Consider the following 18,875-nt stretch of genomic DNA (forward strand, 5'->3'; position numbering starts at 1 on the left):
AGGCTCTTCGAATTGTAACTTTGTTCAGCAGAGCAAACAGTGCACAGTGTTCGCTCGTGTCAGCGAGTTTCGCGACTGGATTGATCAACAAATTGTCCTGAACTGAAGCAATCATACAACCGTATTCACAGGGATTTGACAAAATTAATACATTCTATAGACCGGTTTGACTGTTGATAGCCGACGTTCCGCAAAAACAAATCGTCTCTTTTGAAACTGCATATTTTCTTGAGAATAAACGGATTAGAAGGCAGTGAGTGTAATATCTCTTATTCTCTTAACCGAAAGGTAATTCCCTTCATTACATCTCGATCCCAGCCTTCTAATAATACCCACCCCTCCCCGCCCCCCGCCTCAAAACGGGTTTTGTTTCCCAAATAGCTCTCAGTGTTACCATGGTGATCTTGATGATTCGGCAAACGTTCGCCGTTTAGCCGTTTACACAGCAAAGTAAGAGATAATATTTCTGTTTGCTACTAATAGGATTTTTTCCCTACTCTTGTGTTACTTGATTTTAAGATTAGAGCAAAAGAAAACAAAATCATGGCAATTTTCCCGGGTTTTGTTTTTCGGTGTTTTTTTTTTTAAGTCATTCTTAAAGTCACCAATTTCTGCGATGTACGTAACTGATGCCAAATTACAAAACGTAATGACAACGAGAATGACAACCTCGCGACAATCGAATGGGGAAAAGAGAAAAACTATAAGAAAAGAGCGAGACCGCCTCAAGTAGACACCATTACGATGGTCGATTTAATGAAAGGAGCAAAAAAGTCAAGTGCAAAAAGGTTTTTTATCGTACATATAATTTCCGTGCAAATATTTGACGGTCCTTACATGCTGTAAGCTTTCCGATTTCCGGAGACTTTACCGGGTTAAGACAAAGTCGCGGGCAGACTTTCAAATTTCAGTTACAGTGCATGGTGTAAAGCTCATGTTTAAGTAACAAAAATAAACCCACAATATATTAAGGCAAGCTTTGTAAAAATATGCTGGCAATCAAAAGTGCAACAAATGTCCCGACGAAGATTTATAGCATCCGATGGTTTTACACTCTTTTGGATTCACATATGGAATATAAAAATATTTGTTTAATCTACGCATAAAACAAAGTTTAAGAAGCGTTGTGGTAGAATACGTGGCATGCAAATTGAGGCTTTCAAGCGACACATAATTTACACATGTCTCTTCGTTTTCTTTGGTTTTTTTTTTTTCTATTATTTTCAGAGATGGCAGTCTGCTAAGTCTGCCCTTGGGACGCGGTACATCTCCGAGCGACAGGTCGAATCTCCTGAAGTGTCCTTGATTTGATTGACAACAGCATGGGTTATCCTAAGGAAGAAAAAAGAGTTTCTTGGAAAACACCATAAACTCTTTGTAGCCTAAATTGTATTTTCTTTTCTTTAATCAAAACAGAAAAATTTGCATCTTCTTCCGGGCCGAATATTCAGCTTTTGGTAAACACATGGAAAATTAAACAAATTGCTCTCCATGCCGAATGCAAATTTTGGAATATCCCCCAGGTTGAAGATTATAAATCAATATTGCACTTCGTTAACTGATCGAAACGATAGCAATTCCTTTGAAACGTCGGTGTAACTGGAAGTCAACAAAACAAACAACAAAAAAACACACTGCGTCCTATTTAACAACGTACGTTCACCAATATCGTTTAATTGTTTCCGCTGCTAAATGTTATCCGCGTCGTATTGCTGAACACGTACATATGTACGTAAAATTAAGCCAAGGTTTCAGTCACGCAAGTCTCTCTTTCTTGTTGATTCGGCAGCGGTACTTTAAAAACATGGACGACTCGCGACGAGAAGCACAGCGTTCCGACAGGTCTGATACCGGCGATATTGCCTTGGCGGTCTTTTACGCCGTTGTGATATTAATCGGAATCTTTGGCAACTCGTTGGTCATTGCAGTGGTATGGAAAACGAAGACGATGCACTCGACGACGAACTACTTGCTAGTGAATTTGGCAACGAGCGATATTCTCGTCTTGTTATGGTGCCCTGGTACCTACAACTTTGCTGTCGTTGGCTCCTTCCCTGAAGGACAGTTGGGCGACTATTTGTGTAGATTTTTCACTGGCGATCCTATGGACACGCTTTGTCTGGGTGTTACGATTTTCACGCTAACTGTGTTGGCTGTAGAGCGCCACCAAGCGCTTGTCACACCCATGACGGCAAAGTACACCCTCACCAAGAAAACTGTAATTTACGCCATCGCTGCAACATGGATTATCTCGATGCTGATAAGCGTCCCAGATTTCATTTTCACTCACGTCGACCGCACAACAGGGAAATGCGTGTCTCCACTTGGTCCAGAAGTGGATGTACGTAGCGGCAAAGCTACCTATGTTATCATAGCCATCAGTTTGTATATCTTCGTACCTCTCGTGATTATAACGTTCTGTTACTTTCAGATTCTACGGGGAATGTTCATAACTCGCACCATCTGCGCGGGACCAGCGAACGGAAATGCCGAGAAAAAAAAGCTCGCCATTCTTATAATTGCTGTGACGGTTGTGTTTTACATCCTGTTTCTACCTTTCGCAATATTTGTGCTACACGTTGCGTTGAGAAAACATTTTACTACAGAGCATGGAGAAAACCAAACTGAATTGACCGTGTTAAAAGTTCTAACTTTTCTGATCGTTGCGAACAGTTCTCTGAATCCTGTGCTTTACGCGTTTCAAAGCGAAAATTACCGGAAGGCTTTCAGGAGTTTGTTTTGTTCGGATAACTCTGTAGTTCAAATACAACGTTTTTCTCTGCGGGAGAAATCTCACACGAAGGTTCACCGTGTTAATATGGTGCAGCCTAATGAACGAGTATGATACTGAGTTGATGGAAACAAATGAGAATTTGTCAAACGTGTTCAGTAGTTTAATTTGGTCTAGCCTTTTCAGAATATAACTTTGAAATAGTAGCGCTTTTTTTCAACACGAAATGAACTTTCCTTCTGGAAAGTGCAAGTATAAAGCTATTCATGGCATTTATTTCATTCATATTGAGACTTTGTGACTCAACTCTTAATTAATTAAGAAGTGCTTCTGGTGGTAAAATAGAAAAATTGTCCATAATATTTAACATTTGAGGTTATGCCGCAGGTATCTTACAGTGGCAAATATGTGTAGCCAGTGCATTTGCTAGTGTCACTTCATCGTGCCATAAATCCGGTATTAAATACACTGAGATAAATGCCCTTAATCCGGTAGTCTGTACTGAGAAACTACATGTGTCGAATGAAAATACGACAGCCAATTTGGACGAGGCAAAGGCTAATTTGTTGAAGTGATTCGCTGTTGGGCCACTTGGAAAATTATTTATCGGACAGCTGTTCTATTGAAAAACAAAACGTCGCTATCTTTTATTTGAATACGTTGCGTGTTTTTAAATGTCAGAGAAACGCGATCAGGAAACGTCCAAAAAGCCTCCCGGATAATCGACAAAAGTGACAGCTCTTATAAAGCGAGTTTAGAGCGGCCATAAGTCCCTCTACCTGGATATCTTCAATTTTTTAAATACTTTAATTTCAGCGTCTTTTAGACATACGGTTATTGAATTGGCCGAGTTCCTCTTGAGTAAAAACAACACGGAATTCCATACTTTCCCAGTCGCTCCACACGTTTAATTTTTTTCTCAGATCACTTCTTTGGCAAAAAAAGAAACAAAGCTGCTTTAAAATATCTATTAAATATTTTATCGCACGACAAAGGTGTTGAAAGCGGTCTTAATACTCGACCTAAATCAGCGGATGAGAGAAATATAACTCATGTTCTGGATAAAGCAAGGAAAAAAAAACAGAATTATGCTGTTATCGGAAATTAAATACACCTGCTGTCGCATATAAAGATCGTATAGCGTGTTATTTACATTGCGACGGCGAATGCGAAAACATTACACACTTTGAAGATGTTTCACGTACAGGTCTTGTGAGTCGGACAGTCTCTTGACTAGAGTCCAATTGAGCTTAAAAACAAGACGTCACTGGGCTAAATCAATGAATGTTAAACGCATTTAATTTGCACAATTTACACGGCTAGAAAAAAAAAAGAAGAGATTATCCAAGACTGATAAGTCTTACATAAGAAGTTTACCTGCGGCGCGTAAAAATAACAACTCCCATGACGTGGAATGAGTATTGTCACGGTTCTCGTGACATTTACTTACAGTTCATGAAATATCCTAGGTCTGTCATATTGCCTATTATTATCAAACTGCTGAGAATGTCGGTCCAAATATCGCGCAAAACGAGTACAAATATACAGCGATATTTCATAATTAGTTATTTGTACCGTAGAAAACGAACTTGGCAGGTCGGCACGCGCATGCAAACTGTCACACCCCCTCTTTCGCTGATAAATTTATCGACTACAGCAGTTGGCTAATAAACATCTTATCAGATATTTTAGTGTGTAGTGTCGCTATATAATATTTTTACTCGTTGTTTGTATTTTGTCAGTTTATTTTTTTAAGGTGTGGAGGGGGGCTAAACGTTACTTTTTCCAAGTTTAAATTCATTTTATTCGCACTTATTTTAATTACACTAATTAACATGGTTTTATAGTTAACAGCAGTAAAAAAAATACAGGAAGATTAAAAAAATAACAGGAAAAACACGTGCAGAAAGAAGTGTGTAGTGACCAAAAGAACAGACGCTTTCGAGTTGGCCACAACTGGGGGATAAAGGACTTTAGAGAAGGGGGTTTGAGAAACGGACGCGCAAAAGGCGTTCCCCTTTAAGGGGTCGAGAAAATTGTTAAAATTGAGGTCTTCAGAAAGGGGATTTCCGGTATTCTGAATGGCCAAACCCCCCCGAAACCCCCCTAGATCAGCCCAGGCAATGAAATTACAGCAGAATACAATAAAATGTTAAAGAAGTGTAAACAAAGTAGCTATTACCAGCATTAACTGTATTCATGACTAGCTGCCAAGAAGAAACAGTCTATATTCTCTTGTGGAATTGATTGAAAGGAATTCATTTATAGTAGTTTCTCGATAATTTGTAAAAACTCATATTCTTCAGCCATTTCAACTCGAACATGCAGAAATAACAAAACACTGCGGATATAAACAGACATGTATGACAAAATAACGCATTCATGACTAGCTGCCAAGGATAAACAGCGTATGTTCTCTTTTGGAATTGATTGAAAGGAATTCATTTGTAGTAGTTTCTCGATAATTTGTAAAAACTCATATTCTTCGGCCATTTCAACTCGAACATGCAGAAATAATAAAACACTGCGGGTATAAACATATGACAAAATAACGCATGTTGTAAAAAAAACTTTGATTGAGGACTTGATAAACGAAACGTCAAGTCATAAATCAATTTTTTTTTCTTACAACATGGGTTCTTTTGTCGTGTTTATGACCGCAGTGTGTACATTATTTCTGTTGAAGGCCATAAATTTGTTCTGGAAACTGTCCAGCACTGACTTTGCTTGAAAGCGTGCCTAATATCATGATTATAGTTGTGAACTTTTGAGGGGCGTTCTCTCGGAGTCTTGGGGTTAAGAACATCATCAAGCTTTAAAATTTGTTTCTTCCAAATTATGAATGGCAGAAATGGAAACACTAAAGCCGACAGCGCTTCAAAGCGGAAAAAATAATAAGCGTGAGCGAGTTCTGGCCGCGCGCCAGGCTCCAAGTTTGAAAAAATGGCGGGATTTCGTCGAGCACCTAAACAAAAAAGAAGTTATGAACTTTATATGCTTCCCAAATTTTCCCGGTAAGCAGCAACATCTTAACGTCACTGATGGAAAGCTGGTGTATTGTGTTCGTGGGAAATCAATTTTTCCGTACAAAATTAACCTTAAGAAGGTTTCCGAACCCTTTATTTCTCCGCACTATACAAGAGATTTCGGTGCGAAAACATATTTTTTCCACCAACCCTCTTTACATATTGTATTCTAATGAGCACACCACTGAATTTATAAGCAAGAGAGCCTCTCAGCAGGAAGAGGGAAGCATTGTTTTCTTACCAGTGAAATGCCTAAAAAAAAATTCCTGCTTGCCCAAGTATAAATAAATACACCGAGCAACATCCTCGCGTACCTTATAACAGTACGTCGCTCTTTCCACCAGTGCAGCCCCCCATTGCTACCTAAAGCTGCGTAGTACGTTTTTCAGCTCTGAAGTGACAGCGCCGCAACATATCCCAATCTCGTACTCAAGGCCCGCGTCCCTTAGAAGGACGCGGGATCAGAGACTGAACCCAGACCGTTTGATCCAGAGGCGAGTGCCCTGACCATGAGGCCACCGCGCCTCCACATATTAAACTCATATAATTTATTAATATACTCTAAATCTACAATGCACTTTACAATTCTGCGTCCATTATCAGATACAGTTCAGGGTTATATTCTGTCCTCATTTCTACAATCTTTCTTTATTCTGCTCTCTGGGACAAAATTTACTCCCCGCTGCTTCCCTCCTTGTGCAATTGACAAAGATGCATTTGACGTTTTATAGCTGGGAAAAAGTCTACTTCAAACAGATGAACTGTAACAGTCACTGATGTAGCCAATAGCCTATTTTGACCATGCACACATGTACTGTTCCTGTTATTGGCTCATTTAATTCCTTCCAAACAATATTATTCCCAGCAAGATTTCCATTCACACTTCATGTAATACCTGTTCAATTGTCCCTCCTTCCAACCTCCTTTGCCTGACTCTCATTGGTCAGAGGTCCTGTTGTGCATTTTTTTTATACAACGATTAACGGCACTACTGGCTTCACCAGGGGTCATTTTGTTTATGTCTTGCTCACTATAGCCCAGGGATTCAAGTGATTTTCTCATCTTTCTTGTAATCTGACAGCAGAATAGGAATATACATTAACTAATAAAAATAAATTAGTGAATATAAATTACCATGCATATATCAAATGAAAGCATCGTTTGGAAATCTAACTGTTGTAGCACATTCCAGTAATTTAAATTTTACTCTGTAAGTATTTTGAATGCCTTTTTGTGGTGAATTATACACATAAGCTGTACTGTTGGTGTGTTTGTACCATGGCATAAATCAGATAGAGAATTGGGATCATGGCAGTGTGCTGAAGGCATCTGCAGTTGAGTGTTGATCAATACTCTCAATTGATAACCTCGATTGACATCGTGATCAACACTTGATTGACACTCTATCAACACCTTGGTCAACACTCCATTGACACTCCATGAACAGCTCAGCCAACAGTCGGTCGAGAGTCAACTACTTTTCGATCGATGCATATGAGTTGGTCATTTCAGTATCAATCGAATGTCAACCAAGTATAGATCAGCATGTTGATCAAGTGTAGATTGAAATGTCGATTGCGGGTCGATCTAGGGTATCTATAAACACTGTACCACTGATGATGGATGCCTTTAGTACACATTATCCAAGAGTTGTCCTGTTAGTAGTGTCAGAATCCTTACCAGTATAACAAATAAATAGATAAATAAATAAAAAATTATTAAAAATGAACAAACTTAGATTATGAGCTTGAGATTTCTGATTAACAATCAGATTATAAGTCCAAGTTTTTTCAAATGCAGCCGAGCTGACTATGAGGGTGAGCAGTCTAATAATTGTTTTATTTTAGTAAAATACAATTTTGGGTATTTTTATTGGAGCTACTGTAATTTCCGGCCGTTTACCAGCTCGGTAGATTACCCGCATCGCTCATTTTTTTGCAATAACAAGAGAAGCATTTCAACAGATTACCCACACTGGCAGATAACCCGCACCCAAAAACAAAAGAAATTCGTGAACTCACAAAGTTGGAGTGATGATAAGCCCTCATGGCCATGCATAGCCCGTACAAGTGTAGATTTTTTTAAAGCCGAAGATTGATAAACTTTTCGCTTTGTTGCCAGTTCAGAGGTGAAAAAACTCTCCTTACCCATGAACTTCTTATTTTTTAATTTATCAGGTTAAATATGCAATTCATTTACGTTTACAGTTGTCAGAAGGCAGTGGAACGCTATTTGGTTGATCAATCATTGAAACCCGCCATTTTAGATAGGTTGAAAGGGAGCTAATAGTCATACATCACAGTTTGCACATTTTGAAAAGTCTAGTCTTGATTGGCTGCGGCCGCACTAAGAGAGTTAACTGGGTTTATTTTTTAGAAACCTGGTTAAAAATTCTAAACAACTTAACTCGGTTAAAGGTTGGTTATAATAAAATAACGGGGTTATATTTTATGAGCAGCCGCACTGAAATGGGTTATGAAGTGGGTTAAGTCAATTGACGTCATGAGATAACCAACAAAATGGCAGATTTTGAAAAAGCCAATGCACAGCGCTGATCAGACTGCTGATAAGAGACCACTAACCTGGGTTAAAGCACGGAAAAAGGTGGTTTTAAATTAACTTAACCTGGTTAAAAAATCTATTGTTCATCAATTAATTTCCATGGTAACCGTAAACCCAGTTTAAGTTCCATGAACAGCCGAAATTAGCGGCCGCATTACAATTTTTCGGTATTCCGGTTAACCATAATTAATTAATTAGAAATAACCCGGTCAACTCTCTAGTGCGGCCGCAGCCATTATCTCTCTGGTGTTTTTCTGCCTTGGTAAACAACTATTTTTCAGGTTTCCTTCAATTTACAGGTAATTTTCTTTGTGGCCAAAATAACTCAAAATACCTGACTGAGCTCCTTAAAGCCTAAAATTAACAATAATTTTCAGTTTTGAGAGCAGCACGCGCAAGATCGTTGTCTATAAGCGAATCAGTTAATGCATAATATTTGTGCAATGAGAAACATCAGTTACACTGAATCCAAAGCTCACTAAGATAATTACCATGAATGGTACACTTGTTCTTTGTTGTGGTCTGCCATTGAGAAATGCATCCAAAGCTTTCTGGGAATTGTACCTACAAAAATAAAACTTGACACTATAAATGTGCTCAGTATGGGTGAATAAATGAATCAATACAGTCTGTTTTGGTCTATGAAATCAGGAAAGGAGAGAGTAGGGAAAGGTCTTCATAGTGAGCAGAAAATAGGAGCTTAAGAAAAGTTCATGAATAGATATGGAAAGCACAATGGCTAAATCCATCTCATAACTGCATCCAGAAGTCTACTTGAAAGCAAGGGCCATGGTTTTCATTCGTGCTTTGTTTTTGGGTCAGGCACTTGCAATCACTCTAAAACATTCGATTCTCCACTGACAAGAAAATAATATCAGTACAAATGCATCTATGCCAACTCTCCCAGATTATCCAGGAGTCTCCTGGATATAGAATAATTTTGTCTGGTCTCCTGTGCAGGTCACCACCAAGATATGAAGCAAAGCACTTATGTAAGAAAATTGTGAAACTCACTTTGGCTGATTTTTGGCATTTTTCTTTTCTTTTTTTTGGAAGGGGGCGGGGGTGGGTAGAGGGGGGGAATTCAGAATATTTAAATACATTTTGGTGGTTGATCATAACATAATGGCTGAGGTGTCAGTCAGGTGTTGGTCCAGTATCAACCGATGTATTGACAAGTGTCGACTGATAGCGGTGACCAACAGTCTACAAGCTTGAATAAAATAACAACTGACTCTCAGTCGACATATTGACCAAGTATCAGCCAATGTAGTGATTGACACTGAGTTGATATGTCAGCCGATATCCAATGATGTGATTTTAAGTGCCTATTGTCAGCAGCTTGTAGATTGGAAGACATGACAAAATTTCCAACCAATTCAGTCACCTGTTGTGGGGGGGGGGTACTTGACCCATGTCTCGGTATAGGGGTGCTCCCAAGGGATTGAAATCCTGTCCCTGTTTAGGACAAAAATACTCAAAAAACCCTACCCTGTGTAGGGCAGCACCTTCTGTTCTAAGACCCTGTTTAGGATAAGGGACAAAATACATATTCTCTTGCTTTATGGTAATTTAAATTGTTTGATAAGTCGTTCCAATCAGAGAAATCATTTCGATGCATCTATATCTGCCAACTTTTTGCAGTAAAATCCATGAGATTTGCCATCTCCAGAACCTGAATTTCAGAAAATTTACTGATGGCTTCTGAAGATTGCCAAAGATCGCCGAAGATTTCCGACAACATCCGGAGATTGCCGAAGACTTCCCAGTGACTTCCGAAGATTGCCGAAGATTTCCCGACGACTTCCGAAACGTGTCACGTCACACAATCTAAACTCGAGTTGGTGTTGCAAACTCAATACGTGTAATGGAGTAAGCTTGAAGACGCTTTTTTGCTGGACTCACCAACTGTTTTTTGCCAAAAAAAAAAAATTGAATTGTTATTTAATCCGTTTTTAAGCAATTACACTCACTACTGTCAGTTAGGCGTGAGAAATTGGTCTGAATGCATGAGATCACAATTTTAGATCCGCAGGTGTGAGACTCATGCATAATGCATGAGAGTTGGCAGGTATATGCATCTAAAATCCAGTTATTGCATCTCTGCACAGACAGAAATTAAGGTAGGCTCACTTTCTTGATGCTTCTGCACCAGACTCCTCCTGCCGGATTGCTTCACTCACAAACTCGCTATTCACTGCTCACACATGGGGGGGGGGGGGGGGCGGGGGGGTGCTCGTAGGCTAAACTCACACAGATCATGCAACCATACCCCATTTAAGACAGGTTCTGGCCCTGTTTAGGAAAAGGCGAGTAAGATTGTATACCCTGTTCAGGACAGCGAGGCAAAAAAACATACCCCATACAGCAGCATGTTCCCATATTGGACCCATATGGGCCAAATAAGGGATTACCGCCCCCTTCCCCCCACCTCCCCCCGAGTTCAGTCAATACCAATCAACATCTACTGCCATATTCTGGAAATCAAATATGTCAATTTATATACCGGTAATTCTCTCTTCGTCGATTATCAATATCAATCGATTAATTGATAGCGATTGATATTAAATGGTATCGATCGTTATCGGTTATCGATTTCATTGATTGGACACCCTGGGTCTGTGCAGTTGCAGCATGCTGTATAGTAAAATTAGAGTTCCATTTCAAATGAACCAGCATCAACTTACCTCCAAAGATTTGTATGGTATTTTAAAAGAATTCCAAGATTTCTCGATCGCGTAATAATTCTTCTGTACCACGTATTACACCACACTTTTATCCCCCACATTCTTTCCGCCATTACTCTTCTGTCTCGTACCCAGTCTTTTTGCGGTAGTCACGTGGTATCTTTGCGCGCCATTTTGGATTTTGCTGAGCGAAGTTTCGCTTGGTAGGTCAAAATGATGTTTATGGGTGGTTCCTTTGTTTCTCGTCATGCGGCCGCCTTTAGCACTGCTCCAGAAATCGGTCTTGGGAAGGTGAATCTGTGCGCTAAAAGTTGAATGGCTCGGAAGGGGCCTGACGTGGAAAGATGAGTCGAAAACGTCGAGACGCAGCTCAGAGAAGCATGGGAGATTTTCTCAGTCGAGGTGGTTCGAGTAACCGAGTTGAAATTATCGATGATGAAGACGATGAAGTTGAGGAAATAAATACGGTTAGTATCAAAATGGACAAAGTATATTAGGTTGTTAAGCAGAAGTGATATTTCTGAAGAACTCTCGGAATCGTCCTCTTCAGCTTCAATAGGGCATTTCAAGGGCATTTCGCTACAAGTTTCAAAGTGAAAGCGAGTTCTTAGTGTAAACTAAGCTTATACAGCTGAGGGGGCAAAAATCGAAAAAGAAATTAATTTTAGGATAGATGAATTTTTCACTCGTTTGTCTCACGATAGAGTCACTTTGAGATGTAGATCGCGACGTTTCGACTGCTATACTGCTAGTCTTCATCAGGCGATGAGGTCAATTGTTTCTCTCCATCGTGAGACAAACGAGTGAAAAATTCATCTATCCTATCTTACACCACGATGAATAATGTACACATCTTTAATGACACGTAACAGAAATTAATTTGTTGGTGACACAACAAAAAGCTATATTTGTTGTGTCGTTTTGGTATGCTGATGTTTAAAAAAGTCTTCTTTGGGGATTCGTCACATATACCGGTACTCTGTGTCATGCTGTTGTTCTTTTGTAGCCTTCTTTGCATTGTGTGGGAACTTCAGATCTTGTTGTTAGCCACATAATGAAACCTGGAGATTTCCCACAAAAGCTCAGATGTTTATTATATTTGCCTTTATAATGAATATTTGTCCAAGATGAAAACAACTGGTCTGCCCGAGAAGACATGTAAATACATGCACAAAGGAAGAGAGAGACTGGGAGCCACACAAATAGCATGTGTCTAAGGGACATGCATGCTGGGGAATAAGTCGCACAATGGATAAATGCAGCTTTGTGGCCAGGCATGCAACCTATACGTGAAGGCACACGGAAAAACTGTCATTACTGCAGCCAGATCCAGTTAATAGCAATTACCATGCACAGTTTTGCTAAATCCAAGAACACTGGCCCGTAGAATTCTCTTCAAAATGGCTTACTACAGTTGTGAAGGAGTTAAAGAGCTCAACTTTAACTCTTTTGTAAATTGCTCCAATTTTTTTTTCTTTTTCTAATTACAGTTTAGCTCAAGTCCTTAACTAGAAAAGGTGTCCCTTTAACAATGATTTAACTGTTAATAAACAGCCAAAATGAAGGTCTGAGTGCTTCAGTGAGGCTAGGCACTGGTTGTTTTCATAATGTTTTTCTCAACATCTACATGTGGCTGTACGACCCTACCACAAAATTTCAGGAATTAGAAATTAGCTCTGATATTTAAGCATTGACATGTACAATGTACATTTTTTTTGTATGCAAAATAAATAAAAATGTATAATTCACAGAGAGGTTGTATGTCTTCCAATGTCTGATACATGTGTAACTTGTCACATGGTCATCTTCTCTGATTCTTTAAAACAACTGCGGTTCATCTGTGAAGGAGATGCTCCATCCTCTGGAGCCCTGGGGCAGTTGGTGGGGTATCTTTACCCTTCCTCCAACTTTCCTCTCCCAATTTTTCCCTGCCGTTTCAAATTTCCCTTGCCCCACTGACTGTCCCTGGGCCTCCAAGCATGAAGACGCACATCTACCTATTTCTGCTTTTTGATTTATTTCACATGATTATATTTAAGCTAGTAATAATTTTTCGCTTTTCTGGAATGTAGCAAGAGTTGATGGAATCTAACAGAACCAGTAGATTGTCACGATTGAGAACAAGAAGACAGAGACGAGAAATGGAGCAAGAACATTTGTTTCCAGGTAAAACCTCATGTGTATTGAAGCCTCTAAATATTTGTGTGGATATTGACTGAGTGGGAGGAATAGACAGGAAAACATTTGGCCCAAGGTCAGGACATACAGACCTCTGTGTCTCGAGTACAGTGAGGTCTGTGCTTCTTGACTGAGAACCAAATACAGTGTACATGTATTATACCCATCTAGTGTAACCTCACTCAGTCAAGAAGCATTTTATCACATGAACACTTCATTTGTGAAGGTAGTTGACTGTTGACTTTTTGTATATACTCCTAGTTGTCAATTCCATTTTTATCCATCAAAGGCTGTAGTCTGACAGCTGAAAGCTCAAAAGTTTTTAACTCTATAGCCAGTGAACAATTTTCTAAATTTTTGATATGTTTTCCTGGCTACAGTTCTTCTATTTCATTAAATTTGTTGTGACACACCAACATTCTAAAGGTCATTAGACATTTCAAATCGCAGGTGTTGAAGACGTGTTAGATTGTGCATGAAGAAAGTTGCATGCACATGTAATGTAATTTTTTAGGCAATATTCTGGTGTTATGGCATGTAACTGGTTATTAAGTATCTGCGGGATTTCTTTTTATCCCTTGTTGTGTTTCGTATATGTATCTTTAAGGACACATGAATATCCTTAGTATTCCCTTATGTTGGGACTATTAAAAGGCTAGTGTTGGCTAAGATCAACTGGGTTTGGTTGGTTTACATGAGATTTGTTGGTTTCACAAGAGATGTATCATGTTACACTGTAGTATGGTATCCCTCCATTTGGTTGTTATTGCCTGCTATTGTATACATGTGCACCTGTAGTTGCCATTCCTGGGCTTTCAATTCATCTCTAGGTATTATCTCCAGGGTTATTTAGTACATGTATATCCTGCAATCGCTTTGCATCATCTTCAGTAATTAAATATCCTTGTGATTTGCTGATATCACCATACATTGGCTTGTTGATTGCAGAAGTGTAGCAGCTTTCGTAAGCTTGTAATTCTATTTGTCATTATAGTGTATAGCTGTTATTGTTTTTGGGTTAGGTGCATTGTTTCTGTTGTTTGTTCTATCGTTCTCTCAAAGGGTCTCCAGCCATTCATGTCGGACCTTGCAAAAGCTCTTACTTGACCCATTGATTGGGTCGATTTACAATGTACACATGTAGAGCGTTTTTCAATTGAGCATCGTAAAACCAAAACCAATGTTATCACTTTAGCCAATCACAAAGGTCACAGACAATCCAGTGAACCAATGAAAGCTCAAAGTAATTACATATAGCTGACGCAAAGCGCAAGAAAACGTGTGAGTGAGTGACAATTGGTTTTGGTTTGACCTCTGATTGGATGAAAAAGTGGTGTGAGTTTTTCAAGCCAATCATGTAGCGTAGTTGATGCAAAACCAATTACTTTTCGACACTCAAATGAAAATTGCTCTAAAGGCCTTAATAATTAAAAGATATTGCAATGACTTGTTATTAATTTTTATGGACGTTTGTACAGATGACGAACCAAATGAGGAGTGGCAGCAGTTACAGGTAATCACTCTTAAAATTTAACTCAGCTATACTTGTGGTAAAAAAATAAATACATGTAACAAGATGCAATATTTAGAGAAGACGCCACATCATCCTTAACTGGTTTTCATGTGGCTCATCTATAAAACTGGAATTTGGCAATGTTGGTTTTTGTCAGTGGAGGGGAGAAACTGGAGTACCTGGAGAAAATCCTGGGAGCAACAACAAACTGAACCCATGTACATGTATAGCACTAGGCCAAAATTGAACCCGGGCCACATTGGTGGAAGGCAAGTGCTCTCCCCATTGTGCCATCCCTGCTCCCCTCAGTAGGGTTGGGTGAGTGGTAGAGTGGTAGAGCTGCAGCTACGTTTTAGAGGCAAACTGCCAAAAAAAGGAACTGATCAGAAATGGATTAGTAAATACATGTATTGACCTTACCAAATCACATTTTTGGATGGCTACATGTAAAATGCCGAAAATGAACATTCACACCTATTTTCTTTTCTTTTCTTTCTTTCTTTCTTTCTTTTTTTTTTTTTTTGATTTTTAAATCCAGAACTCGTGAAGATTCCATTAAGCAAATAAAAAAATATCTGTTATATACCCTTTAGCTTTAGCTGTTATGTGGCCCTATTCTCCTAGAGGAGAGCTAGGAACTAGTAGTAGTAGTACCTTTTAGCTTCATGATGGTTTGTTTCATTTTCTAGCAAGTTCTGATGATGAGTAAAATGGAGGCTGAGAAACAGGAGGAGAGAAGGAAAATGTGTGGCACTATGCAAGATGTGGTAACTGCTGTTTATTACATACATGTACTTTTGTATAATTTATTATAACTTAAGATGGTGGGCAAGCTCTAGTTGGTCAGTAGCTTAGCTTCTTGGTTCTGTATTGGTTAGTGGGAAATAGAGTCATTATGTTATTAATTTAGAAAAATGAATGAAGAATGCACATGCTAAATGCTGCTTCAATACTAGGAGTAACTTGTTACATGTATTACAGAACCTGATCCTAATTTGCTAGTAAGGTAACCTACCGTATTTACCCGTGTATTAGTCGATCCCGTGTATAAGTCGACCCCCAATTTTTGAGGCCAAAAACTAGATTTTCTTAATTTCCAGGTAAGAATTTCTTGGAAAACTTATCTTGTATTTCTTAAAATAATCTTTCAGCTACCACAGATATGTAAACAAATCACAGCATGTTTCAATGCGCAGTTTTAAAGCTTATTATGGCACGTATACGAGCGTTTTACCCAGTTTAGCAACACATGTGCATGCAGACTTTTCGATGATAATTTTTGTAAAATGCTCACAAAAATCAAACGTAAGGATTTCAAACAAGCCTTTTTAAGTGCGAAGAGATTAAAAGTGGCTTTATAAGACAGGCAAAACACCAAAGAAGCTCACGACTTTCAGAACGACGCCATAAACAAAGTGCAAAGCGTGTGTTGGGAACTTGGTAGTCAAGCCTTGAAATCGGTCAAGTACTGGTACAGAAGTCCTCGCACTCGTATCCTGCCAGGTTACCAAGCAGAGAAGTTCCAAGCGCGAAAGATATTTTCTCCGAGCGGCTTTACCACAGCTTTATTTAAAGGAAAAATGTTGGTTGGTTGGTGAGTGTCTACAAGATCCAGGTTAAAATTTAACGAATAAATGAAGAAGCTAGTCATAAAAGGAGATAAGTGACGATTTTGGTTGCTTTTCTTTTTTCTTGCTCCAAATTAGCTGAATTTTTGCATGTGGTCTTCAATGTAATAGAAAAATGTGGTTCTGTATTTTTGTCGCTGGTTTTTGCTTTGTTTTCGAGTTAAAACGTAGGCAAAAAACTTGGCTTTTCGTAGCCGTCTTTAGGAGTTTATTTGTTGAACAGCAAACAGGCAGACTGTTTATAGTGTATGAAGTCAAAACCAAATCCCACAGCATATAGAGCGGAAATCTGGGAACGGATTGTTTACACCGGTTATTGTGACGTGAACACAACACGTGAATCGATCGAGCATCAAACGAAATGCCATCAAACAAAAAAGAGATGTGCCGTATTAGAACTCTGTCAACTAATATCTTAAGCATTGTTTTAAAGTACCTTGTGTGCCTACCTGGTGGTTGAGAGGCATCATAAAGCCTCGATAAACCCGTAAGTCATCAGCACGTTTTAAAGAATCAAAATGTGTTCTGAAACTTCGAAGGCAGCTGATATACCGTAATCGTGTTATCGGTGTTTGAAGTCAGATCGAGCCAGGTAGCAAAGTCCAAGAGCAGTTCTTGCCCAACAAAAATACCCTCTGGTGAGTTGTGGCCCATTTGCCAAGCGTTGCTAGCGTCAAAGTTTGGAAAGCGAGAACTGGTTTTAGACTTATAAAATTTGTCTTGTATCGACCGCCATGTCTTCCCGCGCACGAGGTGTAAAGACCCTTCCCGGCATGCATTGCGATTACGTTCTGCGGACGTTTCTCGAACTGGTAACTAGATTTAAACATAATAATGGCCAGCAAGTGGCAATCGATTGTAACAGATCTGTGATCCAGTTTGCGTTGATTTTATTTCATCATGATTTGTAGTGTTTTGAGCTTCTGGGATCAGGGGACATGCAGATGTATGGAGACCCGTATGTTGCGCATAAGGGTTAATCTGTTAATCTGTCAGCCCTATTTATAGAGCGTTTTCACGTGCAGTCATCAAATTCTTAAATCCAAAACTAAACAGCCGCCAAAGTTGTTGTCCTCATCAGGCATAAGAGGTACCAGCGCATTTTGAACTTGGAAGTTATGGCGGTGCATGACATAAAGCTACGATCGCGTTTGTCGAAAACTATGTTTTATCTCGTGATTTTTTAGCCATTGAAGACGTTGCCGTATTTGAAAAAGTGTTTATTGAAATGTTTATTTGTTTCATTTTATTTTTATTTACACCTTTTTTTGACCTGAAATCAGCATTTTTGAGCTTATACGTTGCGTGAAATTACCATTTTCAGGAGCCCATCATGGGCTCCTACCATTTTGCTGTTTTCTAAGTGAAACCAACATCCTTGCCGTCACGCGTTAACGTCAAATTAACATTTTAACCTATTTAGACCTGAAATCAACATCATCGAGTTTATGCGCTGCGTAAAATTGACATTTTGCTGGTTTCTAAGTGAAACCAACATCCTTGCCGTCACGCGTCAACGTGAAATCAACATTTAAACCTTTTTTGACCTAAAAGCAACATTTTTGAGCTTATACGTTGCGTGGAATTGACATTTTGCTGGTTTCTAAGAGAAATCAACCTCCTTGCCGTCACGCGTTAACGTGAAATCAACATTTTAACCTATTTAGACCTGAAATCAACATCATTGAGCTTATGCGCTGCGTAAAATTGACATTTTGCTGGTTTCTAAGTGAAACCAACATCCTTGCCGTCACGCGTTAACGCGAAATCAACATTTTAACCTATTTAGACCTGAAATCAACATCATTGAGCTTATGCGCTGCGTGAAATTGACATTTTGCTGGTTTCTAAGTGAAACCAACATCCTTGCCGTCACGCGTTAACGCGAAATCAACATTTTAACCTATTTAGACCTGAAATCAACATCATTGAGCTTATGCGCTGCGTGAAATTGACATTTTGCTGGTTTCTAAGTGAAACCAACATCCTTGCCGTCACGCGTTAACGCGAAATCAACATTTTAACCTATTTAGACCTGAAATCAACATCATTGAGCTTATGCGCTGCGTGAAATGGACATTTTGCTGGTTTCTAGGTGAAACCAACATCCTTGCCATCACGCGTTAACGCGAAATCAACATTTTAACCTATTTAGACCTGAAATCAACATCATTGAGCTTATGCGCTGCGTGAAATTGACATTTTGCTGGTTTCTAAGTGAAACCAACATCCTTGCCGTCACGCGTTGACGCGAAATCAACATTTTAACCTATTTAGACCTGAAATCAACATCATTGAGCTTATGCGCTGCGTAAAATTGACATTTTGCTGGTTTCTAAGTGAAACCAACATCCTTGCCGTCACGCGTTAACATGAAATCAACATTTAAACCTTTTTTGACCTAAAATCAACATCATTGAGCTTATACGTTGCGTGAAATTGACATTTTGCTGCTTTCTAAGTGAGATCAAAGTCCCTGCAGTTGCGGCGGGCCGATCCTTTGTTATGATAAACCGAGGCGAGACTTCGACTTATAACAAAGGCTTGGTT

General features: G+C 39.1%; 3 protein-coding genes across 4 annotated transcripts in view; 2 read left to right on the plus strand and 1 right to left on the minus strand.

Moving 5' to 3' along the window:
• Positions 1-632: 632 nt before the first annotated feature.
• On the minus strand, positions 633-11,137 carry LOC145479871 (uncharacterized). 2 transcript variants are annotated; one of them, XM_081458346.1, is made up of 4 exons: positions 11,007-11,137; positions 8,811-8,883; positions 6,653-6,831; positions 633-1,332 (listed from the first exon to the last, which is right to left on the minus strand). In XM_081458346.1, exons 1-3 carry the CDS (start codon positions 11,117-11,119, stop codon positions 6,694-6,696), a joined length of 324 nt encoding a protein of 107 aa, XP_081314472.1. In that variant the 5' UTR covers positions 11,120-11,137; the 3' UTR covers positions 633-1,332; positions 6,653-6,693. The 2 variants fall into 2 exon arrangements, with proteins under 2 accessions (XP_081314472.1, XP_081314471.1); XM_081458345.1 differs by lacking the exon at positions 633-1,332 and having other exon boundaries at positions 6,291-6,831.
• LOC145477903 (somatostatin receptor type 4-like) lies at positions 1,329-5,079 on the plus strand. The gene has a single exon (XM_081455777.1). The coding sequence runs from the start codon at positions 1,727-1,729 to the stop codon at positions 2,843-2,845; it is 1,119 nt and encodes a 372-aa protein (XP_081311903.1). The 5' UTR covers positions 1,329-1,726; the 3' UTR covers positions 2,846-5,079.
• A 37-nt stretch (positions 11,138-11,174) lies between the features above and the next one.
• The window catches only part of LOC145477869 (uncharacterized), a 28,605-nt gene continuing 20,904 nt past the window's right edge, over positions 11,175-18,875 (plus strand). The window contains exons 1-4 of the mRNA XM_081455728.1: positions 11,175-11,473; positions 13,079-13,172; positions 14,663-14,697; positions 15,387-15,464. Of these exons, the coding sequence (XP_081311854.1) occupies positions 11,351-11,473; positions 13,079-13,172; positions 14,663-14,697; positions 15,387-15,464 (330 nt within the window). The 5' untranslated portion in view covers positions 11,175-11,350. The remainder of the gene's footprint in view (positions 11,474-13,078; positions 13,173-14,662; positions 14,698-15,386; positions 15,465-18,875) is intronic.

Source organism: Orbicella franksi, chromosome 2 (assembly GCF_964199315.1).
Source record: "Orbicella franksi chromosome 2, jaOrbFran1.1, whole genome shotgun sequence".
Classification (NCBI taxonomy): domain Eukaryota; kingdom Metazoa; phylum Cnidaria; class Anthozoa; order Scleractinia; family Merulinidae; genus Orbicella; species Orbicella franksi.

Coding starts and splice junctions, on each gene's coding strand:
- LOC145477903 (XM_081455777.1), top strand. CDS start 1,727: ATGTACGTAAAATTAAGCCAAGGTTTCAGTCACGCAAGTCTCTCTTTC.
- LOC145479871 (XM_081458346.1), bottom strand. CDS start 11,119: ATGGCGGAAAGAATGTGGGGGATAAAAGTGTGGTGTAATACGTGGTAC. Junction 8,884..11,006: donor TACCATACAAATCTTTGGAG/GTAAGTTGATGC, acceptor TTATTTTTGTAG/GTACAATTCCCAGAAAGCTT. Junction 6,832..8,810: donor GAACAAGTGTACCATTCATG/GTAATTATCTTA, acceptor TTCTGCTGTCAG/ATTACAAGAAAGATGAGAAA.